The sequence below is a fragment of the Eschrichtius robustus genome, chromosome 12, assembly GCF_028021215.1.
Source record: "Eschrichtius robustus isolate mEscRob2 chromosome 12, mEscRob2.pri, whole genome shotgun sequence".
Classification (NCBI taxonomy): Eukaryota; Metazoa; Chordata; class Mammalia; order Artiodactyla; family Eschrichtiidae; genus Eschrichtius; species Eschrichtius robustus.
In genome coordinates, this window is record NC_090835.1 from 74,563,327 (window position 1) to 74,583,866 (window position 20,540).

The 20,540-nt window shown below is 39.5% G+C and overlaps 1 protein-coding gene across 1 annotated transcript in view; it reads left to right on the top strand.

Moving 5' to 3' along the window:
* Window positions 1-20,540, top strand: part of LOC137773138 (adenylate cyclase type 10-like) — a 38,958-nt gene that overhangs the window by 1,960 nt on the left and 16,458 nt on the right. The window contains exons 3-18 of the mRNA XM_068557591.1: window positions 1,773-1,811; window positions 2,535-2,678; window positions 6,214-6,419; window positions 6,699-6,789; window positions 6,886-6,974; window positions 7,581-7,772; window positions 8,478-8,599; window positions 12,964-13,040; window positions 13,145-13,334; window positions 13,829-13,884; window positions 14,585-14,738; window positions 14,899-15,088; window positions 16,322-16,408; window positions 18,423-18,694; window positions 19,218-19,357; window positions 20,040-20,165. Of these exons, the coding sequence (XP_068413692.1) occupies window positions 1,773-1,811; window positions 2,535-2,678; window positions 6,214-6,419; window positions 6,699-6,789; window positions 6,886-6,974; window positions 7,581-7,772; window positions 8,478-8,599; window positions 12,964-13,040; window positions 13,145-13,334; window positions 13,829-13,884; window positions 14,585-14,738; window positions 14,899-15,088; window positions 16,322-16,408; window positions 18,423-18,694; window positions 19,218-19,357; window positions 20,040-20,165 (2,175 nt within the window). The remainder of the gene's footprint in view (window positions 1-1,772; window positions 1,812-2,534; window positions 2,679-6,213; window positions 6,420-6,698; window positions 6,790-6,885; window positions 6,975-7,580; window positions 7,773-8,477; window positions 8,600-12,963; window positions 13,041-13,144; window positions 13,335-13,828; window positions 13,885-14,584; window positions 14,739-14,898; window positions 15,089-16,321; window positions 16,409-18,422; window positions 18,695-19,217; window positions 19,358-20,039; window positions 20,166-20,540) is intronic.

The window sequence follows — 20,540 nt, forward strand, 5'->3', positions numbered from 1 at the left end:
ACCTTTTGGGAATTCCCTGGCGTTCCAGTGGTTAGGACGCTGCGCTTCCAATGCCGGGGCCGGGGTTTAATCCCTGGGCCAGGGTTCAAACTGAGATCCTGTAAGCCGAGCAGCACTGCAACTTTTTTTAATTTAAAAATAAAAATAAAAAGTCTTTCAATTGATCTCATCAAGTTTAGATGAAAGGGAGAAATAGATATTATGTATCATGTGTGTATTATAACACCAGGAGCTGCTGGGTACTAGAAATACATGGAAAAGTAAGAAAGACACAGTGTCTGCCCTCATGGAGATTGTATTATTGGGATCTGATGGAGGGTAGGTGGTAAGAATGAAAGCTGGAAGAGGCATTTGGAGCAGCTGTGGAGAGATGATGGAAATTTCATCTAGGTTAGTGCTTCTCAGCCTTGGCAGCACATTAGATAACTACTTAGGAAGCTTTTAAAAATCCTGAGGTCTAGGCTTCACCCCAGTTAAATCAGAATGTCTTGGGTTTGGCCCAGGAATAAGGATGTTTAAAGTTTCATAGGCAATTTTAGTGTGCAGTGAAAGTTGAAACCATTGGTCTAGATATATGCAATGAAGGGAGCTGTACCGAGATAAACTGATTTGAAATATATTTTGCAGTTCAGCAGACAGGATTTTCTAATGTGTTGGATTTCAGTGGGAAGTAGTGAGGAAAGGGACTCTCAAGTTTTTTGCCTTTCATAACTGAATTTATGGTGATGTCACTTATCAAGATGGGAAAGATGGCTTTGAGAGAAAATCAGGGGTTCTATTTTAAATATATTGAGTTTAAGATGTTAATAAGTCAGTCAACTGGAGAAATGAAGTTAGCAGGTATGATTGAGCCTGGGAGCTCAGAGAATAGATCTGTTAGAGATGAAAAGTGAATTGATGGCATAAAGATGTTACTTAAAGAACTGATTGAGTCCACGTTGGGAGAGTGTAAATGAAGAGAAAGAGCCTAAGACTGAGGCTTAAGGAACTCCAGGGGAGGATTTTGATCAGGAAGAAAGAACCTACAAAAGAGACTATAAAGCAGCCAGTCAGGTAGGATTCTGTGAAGCCAAAGGGGAAGTAGTGTCTCTAGAAGAAGAGGGCCATTCTAGCTGGGTTGAAAATGAAAAGTGTCAAATATAGTGATGTCTGAAAAATACTGAATTTAGCAAGATGAATGCTGTGATGATTTTGCTCGTTTTAGTGAAGTGGTGGAAATGGAAGTCAGATTGGAATAAACTGAGAAGAGAATGGTAGAGGAAAAAAATTAAGCATGAATTTGATAGGAGGAGAAACTTGTATATCGCCAGCTCTTCTGAGAATTGTTTTGCTGGGAATGTAACAAAAATTGAGCTAGTAACTAGAGAAGAAGGCAGAGTCAAGACTAGGTGGGTTAATTTTGTTGTGTTTTGTTTTTTTTTTAAAAAAAGATACTAATGGGAATGATGGAGTAGAGAGAAGATAAGGAAAGGAGTGACGTTCCTGGGAGGGTGAGAGGGACTAGGATGCAGAGCATGAATAGGGGGATGGCTTTGAAGATAACAGGAGGACTTTTCTTCCATTTTAGAGAAGATGGATATAGGAACAGACAGATTTGAGGAGAAGCCAGGGGAAAGGAAGAAGGAGTCTAAGCCTTGGAGTGAATAAATTGACCAGAAAAGATATGAGGAAAAACTCTGCAGGCCATTCTTTTCATCATATATTATTCTGCCATGATCTGGCATATCTCTGATTTTGACTCATTTTCCTCTCTCTCCCTTACTTGATTTCAGATGTGCTCTGTTTTGGAGGGGATATCCTAAATATCACAGGTATTTTTCATTTTTTTCTGAATATTTAAAGCACTGTAAGCGAGGAAGACTATAGGTGGAATTTGGCATGTTTGTTTATTCAGCATTGTTTGTTTATTTAGTATGTGCTGGGCCCTGGAGAAACAAAGATGAGGAAGACACAGTCTCTGCCTCAAAGGATCTCCCAGTCTAATGCAAAAGCCTTGTCCATATTAAGCTCCCAAGTACTTTACATTTTGTTCACATTGACTGACAGGAAAATAAGTGCCTATAAAGCATTCATGAGAAAACTAATGAGAAACTTGGTCATTAATAGCAGAAGCTAAGTAGGGAAGAAGTCTGGCTTGTCTCCTATCTGGAAAACTCTTAGGATTATTAACAGCTATATGCCATAGAGTTGGCCTGTCTTTTCATTTAAACTTAAAGCAACCACTTAAAATCTTAAAATTCAACTTGAATGTAAACCTACACTTTGTGAACCTCTTAGATCTGTTAGTACACTGATGGAGAGAAGAGTACCAAAAATAGCCCTAGGTTTTAGGAACATTTCAGCTTCTACTTAGTCATGTTTTTATATGCTGAAAGGATTTAAGGATCTAAGGCCATATTTTAACCTAGTATGACGTATAGGGGCAAGAAACCTTGTCTGACACCTTGCATGATATCTTCTGCATTATCGGGAGCTTTGCTCTGGCAAGTGAATCCAGATATTTGATCTCTGTCAGCCTATCTGTGTCTCTACAGGGAATGTGCTCTTGGCACTCTGGACAGTGGAACAGCATCAACTGAGTGACATCATTACCCTGGTGGCAAAATGCAGTCTGGAGATACAGGAGAAATTTGGGATCTACCATACCAGAGAAGGCCAGGACCTGCAGCTAAAGATAGGTATTAGCTACTAAAAGAGTGATCAATTGGAAAAAAAAAAACAGTATAAACAATTCAAAAGATAAATGACAACCTGGAAAAAAATGTTTGCAACTTACATCATTTAGACAAAGGGTGAATTTTCCTAACATAGAAAAAACACCTAGAAATCAAGAAAAGACTAACATTCTGGGCTTCCCTGGTGGCGCAGTGGTTGAGAATCTGCCTGCCAATGCAGGGGACACGGGTTCGAGCCCTGGTCTGGGAAGATCCCACATGCTGCGGAGCAACTAAGCCCGTGTGCCACAACTACTGAGCCTGCGCGTCTGGAGCCTGTGCTCCGCAACAAGAGAGGCCAGATAGTGAGAGGCCCACGCACCACGATGAAGAGTGGCCCCCACTTACTGCAACTAGAGAAAGCCCTCGCACAGAAACGAAGACCCAACACAGCCAAAAATAAATAAATAAATAAATAATTTAAAAAAAAAATATATATATATATATAATATAATGCCATAGAAATTTAAAAGCTGTACACAGAGGCCATAGTTTCAACAGAGTCAGGATTGAAGGCGAAGCTCTATACAAAAAACTGCTTCACAGGAGTCCAGAAACCTCAAGCGGTTTCTGAAGTAAGGGCAAAAGTTGGCTCTAGCTATTCATTTGTATTTTGAGGAACAGAAGTGAAGAATCATATTCTGAGTTGTATGGCATCTCTCCTATCCTATCATCCTTTTTTCTTCTGGCTTTTGTTTTATTGATAGATAATTCATAAGTGATACTGTACATAGACATATTTATATACTTTTGAAACCATCACCACAATCAAGATAATGAACATATTCAACACTCACTAAAGTTTCCTGTGCCCCTTTATAAACTCTCCATCCCACTACTCCCCTCCCCATCCCCAAGCAACCACAGATTTTTCTATCATTGCTTTTTTTTTTTTTTTGGCTAGCTTGCGGGATCTTAGTTCTCTGACTAGGGTTATTTATTCACTTTTTGATCTACAATAGGATTATTGTCAATTTTTGGCTATTACAAATAAGGCTGCTATGAACATCTGTATACAAGTCTGTGTAGACTTAAGCATTTATTTCTCTTGGTTAAATACCTAGGAGTGAAAGGGCTGGGTCATAACGGTAGATGCATGTTTAACTTTTTGAGAAATTGCTTATCTTTTTTCCAAAGTGTTTGTACCATTTTACATTTCCACCAGCAATGTGTAAAGGTCCCAATTTCTCCATGTCCTAGTCAACATTTATTATTGTCTGTTTGTAGAACTTCCTTTAACGTTTCTCATAGTGTGGGTTTGCTGGAGATGGGTTAGTTTAGCTTTTGTGTGTCTGAAAAAAATCTTTATTTCACCTCTGTTTTTGAAAGGTATTTTCCCTGGGTATAGAATTCTAGATTGACAGGAATTTTTTTCCTCTTACATGAAAGCTGTTGTTCTACTGTCTTCTAGCTTGCAGTTCTACTGTCTTCTAGCTTGCAGTATGTCCAACAGGAAATCTGCTTTCATCTATATTTTTGTTTCTTTGTATATAATGTCCCTCCCCTTCTACCCCAGCTGCTTTTCGATTTTTTCTTTATCACTGGTTTTAGGTAATCGGATTGTGATGTACCTTGGTACAGTTTTCTTCATTTTTCTTGTACTTGGGACTCATTGAAATTCTTGGATCTATAGGTTTCTAGTTTTTATAAAATTTAGAAAATGTTCTGCCATTATTTCTTCAAATAATTTTTTCTCTCTTCCTCCTCCTCTGTCTAGTTACACACATATTAGGCTGCTTGAAATTTTCCCACGACTCACTGATGCTGTGTTCATTGTTTTTCTATCTTTTTTCTCCCTGTGTTTCATTTTGGATGGTTTCTATTGCTATGTTTTCAAGTTTACAGATCTTTTATTTTGAAAAGTCTAATTTGCCTTTGATCTAATATATTTTCTTGTGTATTTTTGTAGTGTATTTTTCATCTCAGGCCTGTGGTTTTCATCCATATGAAGATACCATATCCTCCATGTCCCTACTTGTTTAGTATTCTCTCTAGTTCTTGAATATATGGAATATAGTTATAACTTTTAAAGTCCTGCCTACTAATTCTGTCGTCTCTGTTATTCTACATTGGGCTTGATTGATTGATTTTTCTTCTCATTGTGGGTCATATTTTCCTTTTTCTTGGCATACCTGGTAATTTTTGGTGGGTGCCAGGTGTGAATTTAACCTTGTTGAGTGCTGGATTTTTTAATATTTCTATAAATATTCTTGAACTTAGTTCTGAGATGTGGTTAGCTTAATAGGTTTTGCTTTCAAATTTTGTTGGATAGGACCAGAGCAGTGTTTAGTCCAGAGCTAGTTTTGCCCCATTCCTGAGGCACACCACTTCCGAGTATTGTACCTAATGTCCTGTGAAGCATGAAGTTTAATACTCTGGCTAGTGGAAATGGGAACTATTCCCAGCCCTGTGTGATACTAAGATTGTTCCCTCTAATCTTTTCAGGGGGCTCTTTCCCTAGCCTCAGGTTGTTTCCTCACATTGATGCACTTAAAGACCTGAGGGGGACTCAGTTCTCTGGAGTTCTGTGGAGTTTTCTCTCTACACACTCTCCTCTCCAGCACTCACAGTGCCCTGTGAGCTCTAGCTAGCTTGGCCTTCTCAGACTCCTACCTCTGTCTCAACTCAGGGAATCCTCCGGGCTACACCTGGGCTTACCCTCCCTGAGATGTGTACTGGAAACTCTCTCTAGGCAGTGAGCTGGGGCATCAGAGGGTTCACTTTGTTTGTTTCTCATCTCTCAAGCATATTGTCCTTAATTACCTCATGTCCAATATCTTGGAAACTGTTGTTTCTGTTGTTTTGTGTATTTTTCCAGTTCCTTGGTTGTTCCAGGCATTAAGGTAAATTCACTGCCTGTTGCTGCACCTTGGCCAAAAGTATATGTCTCTGCCATTCTTTTAAAACTGCTTTTTCCCTTGTTTTTAGTGTGGATTGGGTGACTTGCCTAAGGGCATACTTCTGGTTATAGTAATTTCTTCCCTGGCAAGCAAACCAGTTTTTCAGCTGTTATTAGCACTAAAAAATCCCCCAGGACAAGAAAAACAGGAGGCAGAAATAAAGGGTATGGCGAAGCCCATGTGTGGTAAAATACTGATTGTCTACTCACTCAGCCCTGGTTACATATGAGGAGAGCTGGTGTGGTCACGGTGGCAGCAGTTTCTGAGCATAATCGTTTGATCTCTGCCATCAGGACCTAGCTGTCCATTAGAAGAGCAATTTAGAGACAAGACTCCTGGATGCCTAGGATCCAAGAGTTTCTTCCCTCATACAACCCAGGCTTGTCTGAATGTCTGTCTCTAGGTGTGTTTAAGACAGAAGGAAATCTGGAGCAAGCTATTCTTTTTGAGGGGGAGCTCACCTAATATTTCTGCTACTGTGGGCAATAACGAGATTTGGCGTGATGCATAAAGCAATGTGAGGATTCCAGACCCCAGCCTTTGCATAGTTTTCCAGCTGAGTTTGTCTATTCACCACTTGTCTCCTTTTCTCTGGATAGGTCTGTCTGCAGGGCGGATTTCCCAAGTTATTGTTGGAGACGAGCAGCGACAGTACCTCTTGGTGACTGGGCGTGATGTAGATGGTGTCCAGTTAGCTCAGCGGTTGGCTCAGGCAAATGAGATTGTCTTGTCCTGGAACTGCTGGAAGCTCTGTGAGCAGTACATGTTTGAAGTGGAAATCATGAGGGAGGATGAAGCTGTGAAGGTAGGAGGTTGGTCACATCCACTGAACGTCCTGAAAAGGCCTTCCTACTGCATAGGGCAGTGCTCTGGTGGTGCTCAACACCAGACCAAACCAACCACTGGAACTTTATTTTGGAGGGAGGTGAGGGATATTCTCCCAGGAAGACAGACGAGGCAGAACAGTAAGGCTGAAAAGATAAGTGATAAACAACGGAGATGCCATCCTTAGCCCCTCTATTAAGGAACCAAAGGTAATCCAGTTGGTGGGTGGGCACAGAATTGAGCAGTTTCCTTTCTATAGTTAAGAGATATGCGGATCATTGACCCATTTGATTTTGATGAGCATTTTTACAAGTGCCTCGATTACCTGCCACGTTACCGGACAAGTGCTGGTAAGTTATTTTGTCCTTTATTATACCCATGCCCAAAGTTTCAAAGATTAATTTTCCACATGGCTGGAGACATTTTGTTTGTTTTCCTTCTCTCAGACACTCTAAGAACTGCCCTGGAGTTGGATCCAGACTCTGCACTTGAGCAAACCTTGCGGAAGCACATAATGAAAAACCTTTTAAAGAAGGTTATTTCCTAGCTCTTGAGTCATTGTGTGTAGACTGTGTGTGTGTTTCTGTAAACAAGTGTACATGTACAAATGTGACAACCATTTGATTGATCCAGTTCATCTCCCGCTTCCCATTGTAATACTAGCAGATTTTCCCATCTGCACCAATTACTGTGATGACGTGTCTTATAAGTTTAGATTTCTCAGTCCTAGAAAGTAGAAACCATATTTGGTTTTTGTTTGTTTGTCCCTCTAGAAACTAATACACTGTAAACAGGGTATAGAGTATATGCTTGGTAAATAAGTGTTGATTGATTGTTTATATGTGAATCCCTTAGTAAGTGATATAATGACTAATAGAATTGGACATATCAAACTGTGTCTTAGAGAGGAAATATAAAAGCTTGGCAAATTTCATCAGTGAGTTAGGTTTAAAGTCAACAATTTTAACTCCAAGTGCACTGGTTGTATATCTTCTATACCTCTTAAACCTGAATTTTAAGTTTTATGTCTGACATCTGTAAGTCATTTTCTCATGTTTACCATGGAATATAGAATTTAAATGCCTAAACATGATACTAAAAGTTGAAGATACAGTCAAGGTAACTCACTGTGTCTTTGTAGATTGATGAAGGCCAGCCTATGGAGTATATATCCGAATTCCGTACTGTGACTATGGTTTTGGTCAGCCTAGAGTTCCACAAGACAGCATGGATGTTGCATTTGTGTCATCTTATCCAGGAGGCTGCCTTATACATCTCCACAGTGATAGAGAAAGGGGGTGGCCAGCTGAGCCGGATCTTTATGTCTGAGACAGTAAGTACAAGGGAACTTGACATATCAACATTAAAGGTGAGTGAGGAATAATAGTCTTATGTTATTATTATAACATCTTATGTTATCTCTCACATAACACAGGCATAAGTCAGACTCTCTGCTTCTTAATTTTGTAATAAGCTATGTTACATTAAAACTTCAAGTAATAATATTTAAGGAACGGGATGTTCTAGGTAGTTTAATTTTCAGGGTAACTGAGTGTTATCATCCATATCTTTTTAATTCTCTTCTTGTTGAAAAATCCTTATGAAAGCATGAAGAATGTTTTTCTGTCTCTATTAGTAAAGTAAGTATAATCAGATCCTTCTGAGGTAATTTAGGAGCCTGAAAAAGAGCAGTATCATACTTGACATTATAGGTAAAGAAAATATAGGCAGATGGACTTAGCTCAAGGTAGACACTAGAAATTGAATTTTTGAAAAGTTCTTAACATCGATTTTTCTTGTGTTTTAAATTTCAGTTCTTCAAATAGTTAAATCAAGATTTTTTTTCTTCTTTTTTAAAAATGTCCATGTTGATGTGGCCTGGAACGTCCATTTCATGAATCTTATAGAATCCTACATTCCTAATAGAAAACCAGCCAGGAAGGGGTCTGGCTTCATTTAGGGAAGTTGGTTCAGTTGAGGCAAGCCATATTTCTTCCCCAGGTCAATTTCCCTTTTCTTTCTTTGTCACCTATCTCAGGGCTGCATGTTCCTCTGTGTTTTCGGCCTTCCTGGGGATAAGAAGCCAGATGAGTGTGCACATGCCCTGGAGAGCTCCTTCAGCATCTTCAGCTTCTGCTGGGAGAATCTTACTGAGACCAAGTGAGGAGGAAGGTGGGGCAGAGAGGAGCTTCTCAGGCCCAGGGGGCTCTTCAGGCAGGGTAGGAGACAGTAACAAGTACCAGGGGTTGAGGGCATCCAGAGTCTGCCTAAAGGGGTGGGAACATGCTGAGGGAAGTCAGAAAACAAGATATATTAAGAAATTACTAGGTACAGAACTATGTACTAGATACCCAGGGGAAATGGATATAAGTTTCTGTCCAGTGGGGTGGGAGAGGGGGAGGTATAAAATACGCATAGCAAGATTCAAGCAACAAGCAAACATATAAATTAATATGCACATAATACATCTGTATGTGAAGAGAAGGCTGCCTGTCTATGGGGAGGGGAGGCGTGGGAAGAGATGTCATGGGACAGTTGCCTAGATAGGAAGGGACCACAGCTGGTTAATGCTCTCCTTGGCTTTCACTCTTAGTCTTTCCCAGTCCTGTTGATTTTTTTGGAATTCACACTGAACTGATCTCCTGCCTCCATATTCACCCCACCCTCCCACCTACAAAAGCCTAGCCCTAATGAAGTTATAGAAAATTCCATTTTCTGTAGTGCAACTATGACATGATTGGTTGGAATTTTTCAAATGACCTTTTTTCTTTTTTCACTAGAAAGCTATGAGGAAAGCGTGTACATGAATAGATTTGAAAAACGGTCATTCCTCATGTCAACACTGAGTCAAAGATTTGTTTGCTTGCCATACTTATTCAAGATGAATACAAATTATATCACATACTTACATAATGCTTTAACATTTTTAGAATACTTTAGTATATGCTACCAGTGTGAACATTTGTATCTGTTACACATGAGGAAACTAGGACCACAGAAGAGTAGTTAGTAGCATGTAGCAAAGCTGGTAATGAAACCCAGAACTTCTGTCCTCAAATCCTGTGTTATTTTCATTACCTCACAGCTGCCTCTTATAAAATATAAATATTCCCCAAAAGGGATAGCATATATTACTATTGTGATACCATTGTAGAGGCATACTCATAGGACATTAGTACTGAAAAGGAACTTAGAGATTATCTGATCCAACTCCTTATTTTATAGATAACAAAGATGCTACAGTTGCTTCATAGGCGCTCAAACTCTTAGTCCAAAGCAGATACGTGGTGGCACTTCTTTCAGGCTCGGTGAGATCTGCAGATACTCCTACAGCCTACTTTCCAGTCATATCTCCAGTGTGAGTGTGCTAAGCCATTCCTTTCAGTGCTGGTCTATTCTGTTTTCAAATTTTGCCTTGACCTCTGGTCTTCAAGAGTCCTGCTGTTAGCCCTTACTCCTGAATAAGATAGTCATTTCTTGGTCATTAGAGGCTATCTTACAATGCCTTTAAGGATGGCTTCTATGACTCTTAGACCATAACTTGATCTTTTCAGTCTTTTTTAGTTGAGAATATAATAGATGTTAAGCACTAGATAGGATCTTAAGAGTTCATCTCATTTGGCCTCCTTAACTTAAGGAAAGTAAAATCCAGAGGTTACGTTGGAAAGCCAGATAGTTTGACAGTGTTAGATCCTAAAAGCTAGTTTCCAGGTCAGTGTTTTTTCCCTTGAAGATAATGACTAATTTAGTAATTTCCCGAAGTGTGTTTGGTAGAACATTAGTCCCTTAAAAAATCCTGGAAAAAATATTTTCATGGCCAAATATGTTTGGGAATTGATGCAACTATATTTCCTTCTTAAAGATTCACAATATACATTAACATCAAAGTTTCTGAGCAGTCTTAGAGTAAAGAAATTTGTTATATTTTGTTTTATTCAACATTTCCCAAATTTACTTGATCACCAAACACCAAGACCTGTAAACACCCAGAAGAATGAATGTTCTAAGGAGCATATTTTGGGAAATGCTGCACTAACCAGATCCTGAAGCTTGCCTTCTTCACCTGTAATTCAAGTTTAGAGACAGAGTCTCAGAGGTGCCTGTGTGGCGTCGGTAGCAGATACTATTGCTCATGCCTCTCTGCCTCGCGTCAGCCTCATCCAGACCCAAAACCACATCCATGTATCCTTTCCCTGTTCACCTTGGGTCATCTTCTAAGTTCCTCTTTCTAGTCTAGGAAATAACCTTCAGTTTCCAGTTCATTTTACAGAAGAAAGATGATTCCCTGTGTCCAGTGATTGATCAGGCTTTTCTGGTTTGTGACTATTTCTCCAGGATATTTTTGAGACCCAGGGAATGCAGTCTCCATATCTCATCATAACAGTTTTGCAGCACCAGAAATACTTTACTTATATGAGTAAATAATATATATTTCCTCAATGAAGAAAACTTTTTAAAATATTTTTTGGAAAGGATGGAACATGGACCACAGGAAGAGCAAGGGGGAATTATAAAGTACAACAGAAAGAAATAAGAAATAACCAAGTGAAAAAAACTATTACTTGTTTCATTATCATAGTCTTGCTAACAGCTGAGTTTCTGGCATGCATAAATGCATTCATTCAACAAGCATTCATTGAATAAGCCTCAAGCCAGGCACTGTTCTAGGTGTGGTGGACATAAAGAGAAATAAGACACTACCTCCTCAGCTCTGTAAACAACTAATTTTAATACAGTGAAACTTAAGTGTAGGAATAAAACGCCATAGGAGCTACAAAAAAGTGCTATGGGAAGAAATAGTTCTTCCCAGAGGTACTAGAGAAGTCTTGACTATAGAGATGATTTTTGAGCCAGTTGTGAAGGAAAGGCGTTCAGCAGGTGGAGAAAGTGGGGAAGAGTATTTTAGACAAAGGAAGCATTGTGAAACATTAGCAGATTTTCAGTCATTCTTGGGGTGGTAGCAGAACCAACTGCCTAGTTCTTGTCTTGAGTGTCTCTGATTCACCCTGGGCAGTGGGCCCAGTGAGTGAATATAAGAGTCCTCAATCCTGTCCTTAGAGGAAGACAGGAAAGTTTTGATGGTCTGGGAGACAACAGTGTTAGGATTGTTGCCACTTTTCGTGCTGTCCGTGAACAACTGAAAATTGTTTATTTGTAAATTTAACTTGAAAGTAATTATGCTTCATTGCACCTTCTTTCTCCAGATGTATATCTTGTTATCTGTCACATGAAATTTTCACGTCAGTCAAGTAAATCTTCTTATTCTGTTATGCATGAATTGTTCATTGCCACCTTTGAGCCTTTGCCTCACCTGGAATAGTATATGCCCTTTTTAAAAATAATTTATATTTCTAGTGCTTTTCTATCCATGGCCTAGGTAGGACCACTTTTCCTTCCACCTCTTCCTATTTCAAACACCTTCTGTGTTCTAGCCATCTTGAACTACTTAGTTTTGCACAAATACACCAGGATTGCTAAAGCCTGTGCCTTTTCCCACTGGACAGAATGCTGTTGCCTCACTTTGGCAGTACTTCAGCTTTCAAGGTCTGATCATATGTCCTCTCCTTTATGAATACTTTATTTCTAATCTCCAGTATCAGTTAATGCATCCCTTTGTTTGCTCTGTTAATTGCTGTATTGATCTCTAATATGTAGTATTTTCTTGCTAACTTATGAATATATCTCTTCACCTCCCTCAATCTCCACCAGCAGCCCAGACTGAACTTCTCCAGGACAGGGTATTTTAAACACCTAGCCCAGTACTTGGTACTGTACATGCTTCTCAGAGCTTATTAAGTGAGTGAATGTATGCATGCATGAATGGATGAATGAAAAAATATTACTCCTTTTAAAAAATTTATTTCAAAGACTAATTTGCTTCAGCAAGCCTTCCATCAGCAGCCTGACATTCTGAGTATTCGTTAACTCTCACATTCTGGCGTTATTTGATCCATTAACCCTGTATAGATCTGTTGATCCCCTTTTCATTTTGGGGTTTCATGTTAAGCAGCATGGTGTGGTGGAAATAACATTGGTCTGGGAGTCAGGAGGCCTGGATTCTCATTCTGGCACTAATATTAACTCTTGTATAACTCTGGGAAAGTTAATTAACTCCTTCAGTTTTTTTTTTCTTTTGTCAAATGGGTTTTAAATATTTGCCCTACGTACCTCACATGTTTGTTGTTAATTATCCCTCAAAGAATCAGATGAGGTAATGAATTTGAAAATACTTCAAAAAGCACATAAAGAGTATCTGACAGATATAAGGTGTTTTTAGTGTTTTTACTAATAATAGCTCCTCAACTAAAATTCCTAGAGTAGGGGGACCGTTTTGTTCCTTTTGACTGTTTCCCTAGTATTCAGTACTTTGTACCCACCATGTGATGCAAACTGACAGCAGCCTCTGGCCTTTTGCATTCTGAGCTCTAAAACTAGACTTCTGGATCTAGGGAGTGGCAGATCTAGTGCTGGACTTGGAGGCTTCTGAGTGCATATTTACCCACTGTTGCTTTTCTGATCCCCAGGCTTGTTTCCATCAGTATCACCAGTGGACCAGTATTCTGTGGCATGGTTGGGGCAGTAGCAAGACACGAATATACAGGTAGAATAGGACATTAGACTGTTAGCTCTGTGTCTTAGGGGGTGAAGGTAAAGGAGGTGATCCAAAAATTCTCCATCCTTTTCTTTTCTGTCTCCCTGATACAGTTATTGGCCCAAAAGTAAGCCTTGTGGCAAGAATGATAACTGCTTATCCAGGTTTGGTGTCCTGTGATGAGGTAACATATCTAAGATCTATGCTACCTGCTTACAACTTTAAGAAACTCCCAGAGAAAATGATGAAAAACATCTCCAACCCAGGGAAGATGTATGAATACCTTGGCCATAGAAGATGTATGTGAGTGTCATTATGTGATAGTTCAGTCCCATCTCTTTTATAGAATCAGGGCATAGGAATAATCAATGCTTGATTGTATGAAATTAGAAAGAAAGATGCATCTAGTACTGGCCTGATGGAATAAGAGACATAAGAGGAGGGTTTCATATCTGAGATCTTTAGCTTTTATGTTTAGCTCTTAGCTAGTTCCTTAGTGAACAACTTCTGTCCTACAGGAAGAAAATAGCAATAGGTCACTAGTCTAGATGTTCTTTTTGCTATGTGTACTTCACAATTTATTTACTTCCCTGAGCCTGGAACAATAAATAGTTTTTCTCCCCTTCCAAAATTTTTTAGTCTTTTGAAAACTCTTTGATACAGAATTCTGGACCTCTTTAGTTGTCTGAAAGTACTTATTTATAAGGACAACTCATCCTCTATCTATTTAAAAACATATTATCTGTCTATCCCAATCTGTTTTTAATTAACACATTTCCCTTTGTCCTCTTTCCCAGAATGTTTGGGAAGAGACATCTGGCCAGAGAGAGAAATAAAAATCACTCTTTGCTAGGTAAGTTTTCTTTTTTACCTTAAATCATATTGTTTTCAGCTGTAGATGGTTAAATGTGATTTAAAAAGCAAAAATTTGAGACTAAATGCTTCTAAGCTTGTATTAAAAAATAGAGAACAACCTTCTTAGTGAACGTATGTTAATTTTGAAGAGGACTTGCCATTTCTTTTCCATGTTGAATGTTTAAATTTCAGGTTCCAACATTTAGTAAGAATCTTTGTAAGGATTCTCATCTTTAGAGAGAAATCTTTAGAGGGAAATTCCTCATCCTGAGATAGTGACAATAGCACTGAGACTGTTCCACCCACACTATATATTCCCTATCTTTATATTTGTTTTATCTAGATCCATTAGTCCATTATTTTCACATAGCAGTGACAGACTTTGAACACTAAATTGTTATAATGGAAATTTTTACAAAAAGCTAAGAAGATGTAGTAGCCCCCATGTCCATGTGGTGCCTAGTTGTTCTAAATGTTATTACGTAGGCTCTGGAGCAAGCCCCCAAGCCCAGCATACATTTCTTTATAGTCCGGAGTTGATTTTCTGGAAGAAGATGTGAAGGCTTATCAAATAATGGAATTCTGTCAAGGATTCTGGGGAAGAAGCCATTCTGAGAATTACCTTTACAAATTAATTCAAATAAATAAGTGTCTGCTAAAAAGCACAGGAGTGTTAGGTTCTCCTTGTCTCTTTACAGACCGGGAGAAAGAACTGGAAGCCTTCCGAATGGCACAGCAGGGAAGTTTGCACCAGAAGAAGGGACAAGCAGTTCTGTATGAAGGTGAAAAAGGCTATGGAAAAAGTCAGCTGTTGGCTGAAATAAACTTCCTGGCCCAGAAAGAAGGGCACAGGTAAAGACTCCTGCTTTCTGACTTAGCGTCTGTTTCTCTTGGGGCTCCTTTCCCTTGTTGGTGAGACTCTTATATCGTTAGATTCAGCATCCTTGGGCTGGCGGACTGAGTAACCTCTCTGGATCAGGGGACTCCCAGTGACCATAGTAACATTCACCAGGGTGTTGCCATTGAAGCTGAAGGAAGCAGATTCCAAGCAGTGCTTCTATGCCATCCAGACCCTCATGGCCATCTTCTTTGAGATTGATATGTGCCCAGCCTATTACCGGCAAGAGCGCCTCCACAAACAGCTCCACGGGATGGTGGAGGAACCGCTTCACTGCCTGTTTAATGACCTCTTCTTTGTGAAGGTAACGAAGGCAGTGGCTTTCTGAACTGGATTACTGATATTTTTGGTGGCTAGTTGGACCAGGATTGTCTTCTAATCTAAAACACACACACACATATACATATACATATACATATACATATACATATACATATACATGTACATATACAGCCTAAGAACACACAGTCAGCAGTGGCAGGATTGAGATTTGAAAAGTCTTTGACACCAGACCCCAGGCTTTCTCCTTTTTGAGGAGAGTGGATTCTAGGACTGACTCTGAAACTTGCTAGTTGTATATCTTGGCACAAATCACTTGGCCTCGCTGAGCCTCAATTTTTTTCACCTGTGAAATGACAGTTGTAGTACTTTATATGGTTTTTGCATGGATTTTAGAGGATGTAGTATATAAGAGACTGCATCGTAAATGTGAAAGTACTAAAATCTGTCAATGTGATATTGACCAGATGTGCATATCCAGCAATTATATGCATGTGTTCTTGAGTTGGTTGCAGCATTTTGTTCTTTAACCTTACCTTTCCATTCCTGGGTCATGAAGTATGTCACTTGAACCAGCATCTGAATCTCAAAAGCTTCCAGTGGTCTAGGATTTATGTGGTACCCAATAGCGAGTAGGCTAAGAATTCCCTGGTCCACAATTCCATTTATCCATCCTCCACCACGTCTCCTAATCTACCCAGCATGCAGGGCATTGTATCTAATGAAAAATAGAGAAAACAAAAATCTGTCCAGTCCCTCAGCATAGCCCTGTCTTAAGACAGGCCTTACCTGGGGCCCTGGCCGAAGTGGTCAAGGAGTAGCCTCACTTTGGCTCTCAGGTCCATCGTAGCTCATGTGCCTTAGCCTAGCACAGTGTTGGAGATGTCCATTGCAGTTCTTTCTCACAAGTCTCATGCACGCATTCATTCTGGTATACTTGGAATAACTGGGGTACTGGAGTTGTCCAAAGTGACATTGCTAACTCTGACCTGTCACTTTATTCCTTAGTCATGGTCCTTTAAGGGTTTGCCAGCGTCCAGTATGGAAAGGAGCTATCTCTCTAACCACCAGTGGACTTTCAGTCTCACCCTCTGAACTGTATATTGACGTTGGATTGGTATTTGTAACCCTATGCCTAATCCTGTAGAAATCCATTCTCACTCAAAATAGGATAATTTTCCGTTCCCTTTTGAGAACCTGTATATTTTTATTAGATTGTCATTTTGAATGATAATATATGAATAATTTTCCCGGTCAGTTTCCCTTATCCTTCAGAGTTTCGCACATGGATGACCTGACCAGACAAAAGAAGGTTAAAGCGTGTTTTTTTCAAGTGCTGCAGAAGGTAGGTACTTTTGCTACATACCATTAACTCTTAATATGTGGAAATGGTTTATGCTCATTTCAATCTATCCACATCTTACCTTCACTTGGCCATTTCTCGGCCTGCCTATTTATTGATATCTTCATTGTTTGTATCTACCTTTAACCTTGAATCCATCCTACAGCACAGCATACAAGGAAAGGTCTTTGCTCTTTCCTGATCCTGTTCCTTAATGAAATTTTAGGAACTTAGAACAGTAGCTTCTGGATGCAGGTTGATAGCTATTTTACCTCCTATTTATTAAAAATACAGATACTCAGGCCCCAACCTAGGATTACAGAGTCAAGAATCTGTACGAGGAGATGCTGATGTAGCCATTCGGGAAAGCTATCTTGAAGTAACTAGTCAAATTTTAATAACATTCATCCTCTATACCTAGCGCTTCCACTCCTGGATATATATCCCAGGGAGTCTGTTCATTGCAGTGTTTGTTTGTGGAGGTTAGGGAGGTGTTGGCAGGAATTCATAGATGAACACTATGGAGTGTATATAGTGCAGAAGTTAGAAGTAAGGCAGTAGATGAAAACATAGCAACATGGAGTAATCTAAAAACAATCCTGAATATTTTATCTTTTCTTATGGCTGAGTAATATTCCATTGTGTATATGTATACAACAGGTCTTCTTTATCCATTCATCCATTGACTGGCACTTAGGTTGTTTCCGTATCTTGGCTCTCCTAAGTAACGCTGCAGTGAACACAGGGGTGCGTATATCTTTTTGAATTAGGGTTTTTATATTCTTCCGATGAATATCCAGTAGTGGAATAGCTGGATAAAAAAAAAAGATGAAATCTTGCCATTTGTGACAACATGGATGGACCTTGAGGGTACCATGCTAAGTGAAATAAATCAGATGGAGAAAGACAAATACCATATAATTTCACTCATATGTGGAATATTAGTAAATAAATAATCAAACAGGGACTTCCCTGGTGGTCCAGTGGTTAAGACTTCGCCTTCCAATGCAGGGGGTACAGGTTTCCCTGGTCAGGGAGCTAAGATCCCACATGCCTCATGGCCAAAAAACCAAAACATAAAACAAGTAATATTGTAACAAATTCAATAAAGACTTAAAAAAAGAAGGTCCACATCAAAAAAAAAAAAAAAAATTCAAACAAACCAAACAAAAACAAACACATAGATACAGAGAACTAAGTATTGGTTACCAGAGGGGATGGGGGGTGGGGGGAGGGCAAAATGGGTAAAGGGGGTCAACTGTATGGTGGATGGATGGAAACTATACCTTTGATGGTATAATGTAATGTATACAGAAGTTGAAATATAATATTGTACACATAAAAAGTATATAATATTATAAACCAATTTTTTAAATCCTGAGTAAAAAGAGAAATAATGAGACTTGTTATACAGTACCATTTACATAAAAACAATTTACATGGCAAAACAACAATGCACATTTTATAAGAGCATAATACAAGCAGAAGGTAATATGATAAACACATTGGCATGGTTACCTGTGGCACTGAGGAATGGAATGGGAGTAGGGAATGTGGATAAAAGAGAATACATTTTTTTTAACGTCTACATGAGTAGGCATTATAATTGGTAGCTTTAGCTAGCACTCCCAGGTAATTCTGATGTGCAGCCTGGTTTGGAAATTACTGGTTTAAAACTGTGAATTCCCACACAGTTTGAATCTTTTGCTAAAATGAAATATTTGAAAGCTTCAAGTTTGATTTGGAGAATATTTTGATGCTTATTTCATATTTCAGTTAGAGTATTTTCTTGTTCAAAGAAACTCAGTACATTTCTTTAGGAATTAGATATATAGGCTGTATTTTATATTTATAAAGTAAAATATTACCTGGACTAAGAATACATTTCACTCTGAAAATCCCAGCCTTTGTTGACATTTTATTTAAATTGTTGATGGGAAATTCATGGTAGATTTGAAAATCAGATGACTTCATTTCTAATCAGAGCTTGTCATTGTTTCTTTACTGTTATTTCCAGGCAATGAGGGAAACACCACTGATTTTCCTCATTGATGAGGCCCAGTATATGGATGCAGCCTCCTGGGAGTTTTTGGGAACTTTGCTCTCCAGTGTGCCCATCATCATGGTGATGACATTGACCCCTACCTTCACCCTGTGTGGCTGGGCCCAGCACTTCCTGCAGAGCCCTCAGGCTATCTTTGTGCCCATTTCGAAGTTGGCAACGACCTCACTGTTGAGAATGGCATGTTGGGAACTGGGGGTGGTGAGCATCCCCCAAGAGCTGCAGATGTGAGTGGCTAGGACTAGCTGGGTACTTCATTAAGGGAGGAGCCAGTGCCATAATATAAGAGAGGGCTCAGGTCTCACACCAGAGTTGGGGGAGAGAATAGCATTAGAAACCATGATGAGGCCCAAAACTGGATTTAAAAGTAGACAATCTCCTAGTAACCCAGTAAAGGGCTGTCTCCCTGGGCTCTTCACCCAGGTTTTCACAGGACAGTTAGGACTTGGATGGCTTGCTTAATAGGTCCATTATGTGTGGTCAGGCCAATTTCTGCCAGACCCTTTAGCAAGGGGATGTTAGTTCCTTTTAACATCAACAGAAGCAAAATAGTTGAGAGAAAAGTTACTGCCAAAACCAATCAGAAACATTTTTTTACATTTCTGTGCTGCTGCTTCCCTCTGTTAGTGTATATCATCAAGAACTGACTTTAACAAAAGAAGAAATATTCCGCAGTATGAAATACCCTTACGCTTGGCTCTCTTCAAGTGGGCATCTTTAGTCAGCAATCCCCTGCTTACCTCTCTACAGCTACCTTCTCCGCAGGTGCTTTGGAAACCCCCTTTACTGTGAGGTCTTATGCCAGGACCTTCTCTCTAAGAACATATTGCTCTTTCATGACCTCCAAAAGGAGGAGGAGGAGGAGAACAGCAAGTGGGAAACCCTCTCAGGTAAGCTGAGCTTCCCAAGGTTCTACCCTGATCCCACTGCTGGAGTTCATTCTTGAACATGACATCACCTGGTCCTAATTAGGCATGTGCCTCTTCCCTGCTGACATCATAAGCAAGATTAGGCCTTCCTGGCTAAGTGTACTATACAAATAATATGCAGCTGTGTTGAAAACACTAAATACCTGCCTCAGATAAAGTAATTGAGTCAGTCTACTTTAGTTCCTTTTTGAGCAGCCTAGGAGGCGGGGATAGGAAAATAGGATTTATAAACATCAGAGAGGATTGATAAACATGACAGTCTAATAGAGAATTGCACATTACTGATGAGAAAGATGACTTGACGGTTTGAATGGGGGAGCGGAGAAGGGAGGAAGAAAGAGATAGAAATATGTGTAAATCTAGAAAGGCATCCTAGACCTGTGATGTAATAGAAGAGAGGGCTATTGGAAGGTAAACAGGAAGAGTGAGAATGTTAGGCACCGTGTGTTACAGAAAATGTTGTTCGTTTTTAAGAGAAAATGAGAGAACAGGCAGGATGGGTGGGGTAAACCACTTTAAATGTGTATGCTCCATTTATCTTAATCCTTTCAGTTTCTTGACTAAATTTTTGTGTTTTTGTGCCTTTAAAACTACAGTCACTGAGCATGGTGTTTTCCTCAGTCATAGTCTTCTTTGTCTACAGCCAATGCCATGAAATCCACAATGTATAGTATTTCTCCTGCCAGCTCTGAAGACCAGGAACTTTATGTCTGCACAGTCAAGGATGATGTGAACTTGGATACAGTGCTTCTTCCACCGTTATTAAAAGGCAGGTCCCTTGAAGACCTCAAGTGAATCAATTACAGGTGTCATTGCACTTAGTAATTTGGTGGGTGATTGAGTATAGATCCCTCATTATCATGCTAGCTTCATTTCTTCAAAAAAGAAACCTGCCTTCCAGAAATAAATTCTGGCACTGCCGGAAGAGTTCTTAAAGACTTGTAATGCTACTTGAGCAATGTTTTATGTAAGTTAGCCCACTGTTCTCTTTGAGGCTGACTGATAACTTGGGAAAGTTTTCTAGTTGCTTAATAAAAACTATGACCTGAGTTTCCCTTTGTGCATATTCCTGTGCTGGAGGAGACAATAAGCAAGGGAGATAATGCTGCTGAGATTTAGGAAAATCCGTGGTGCTGGTGAAGAG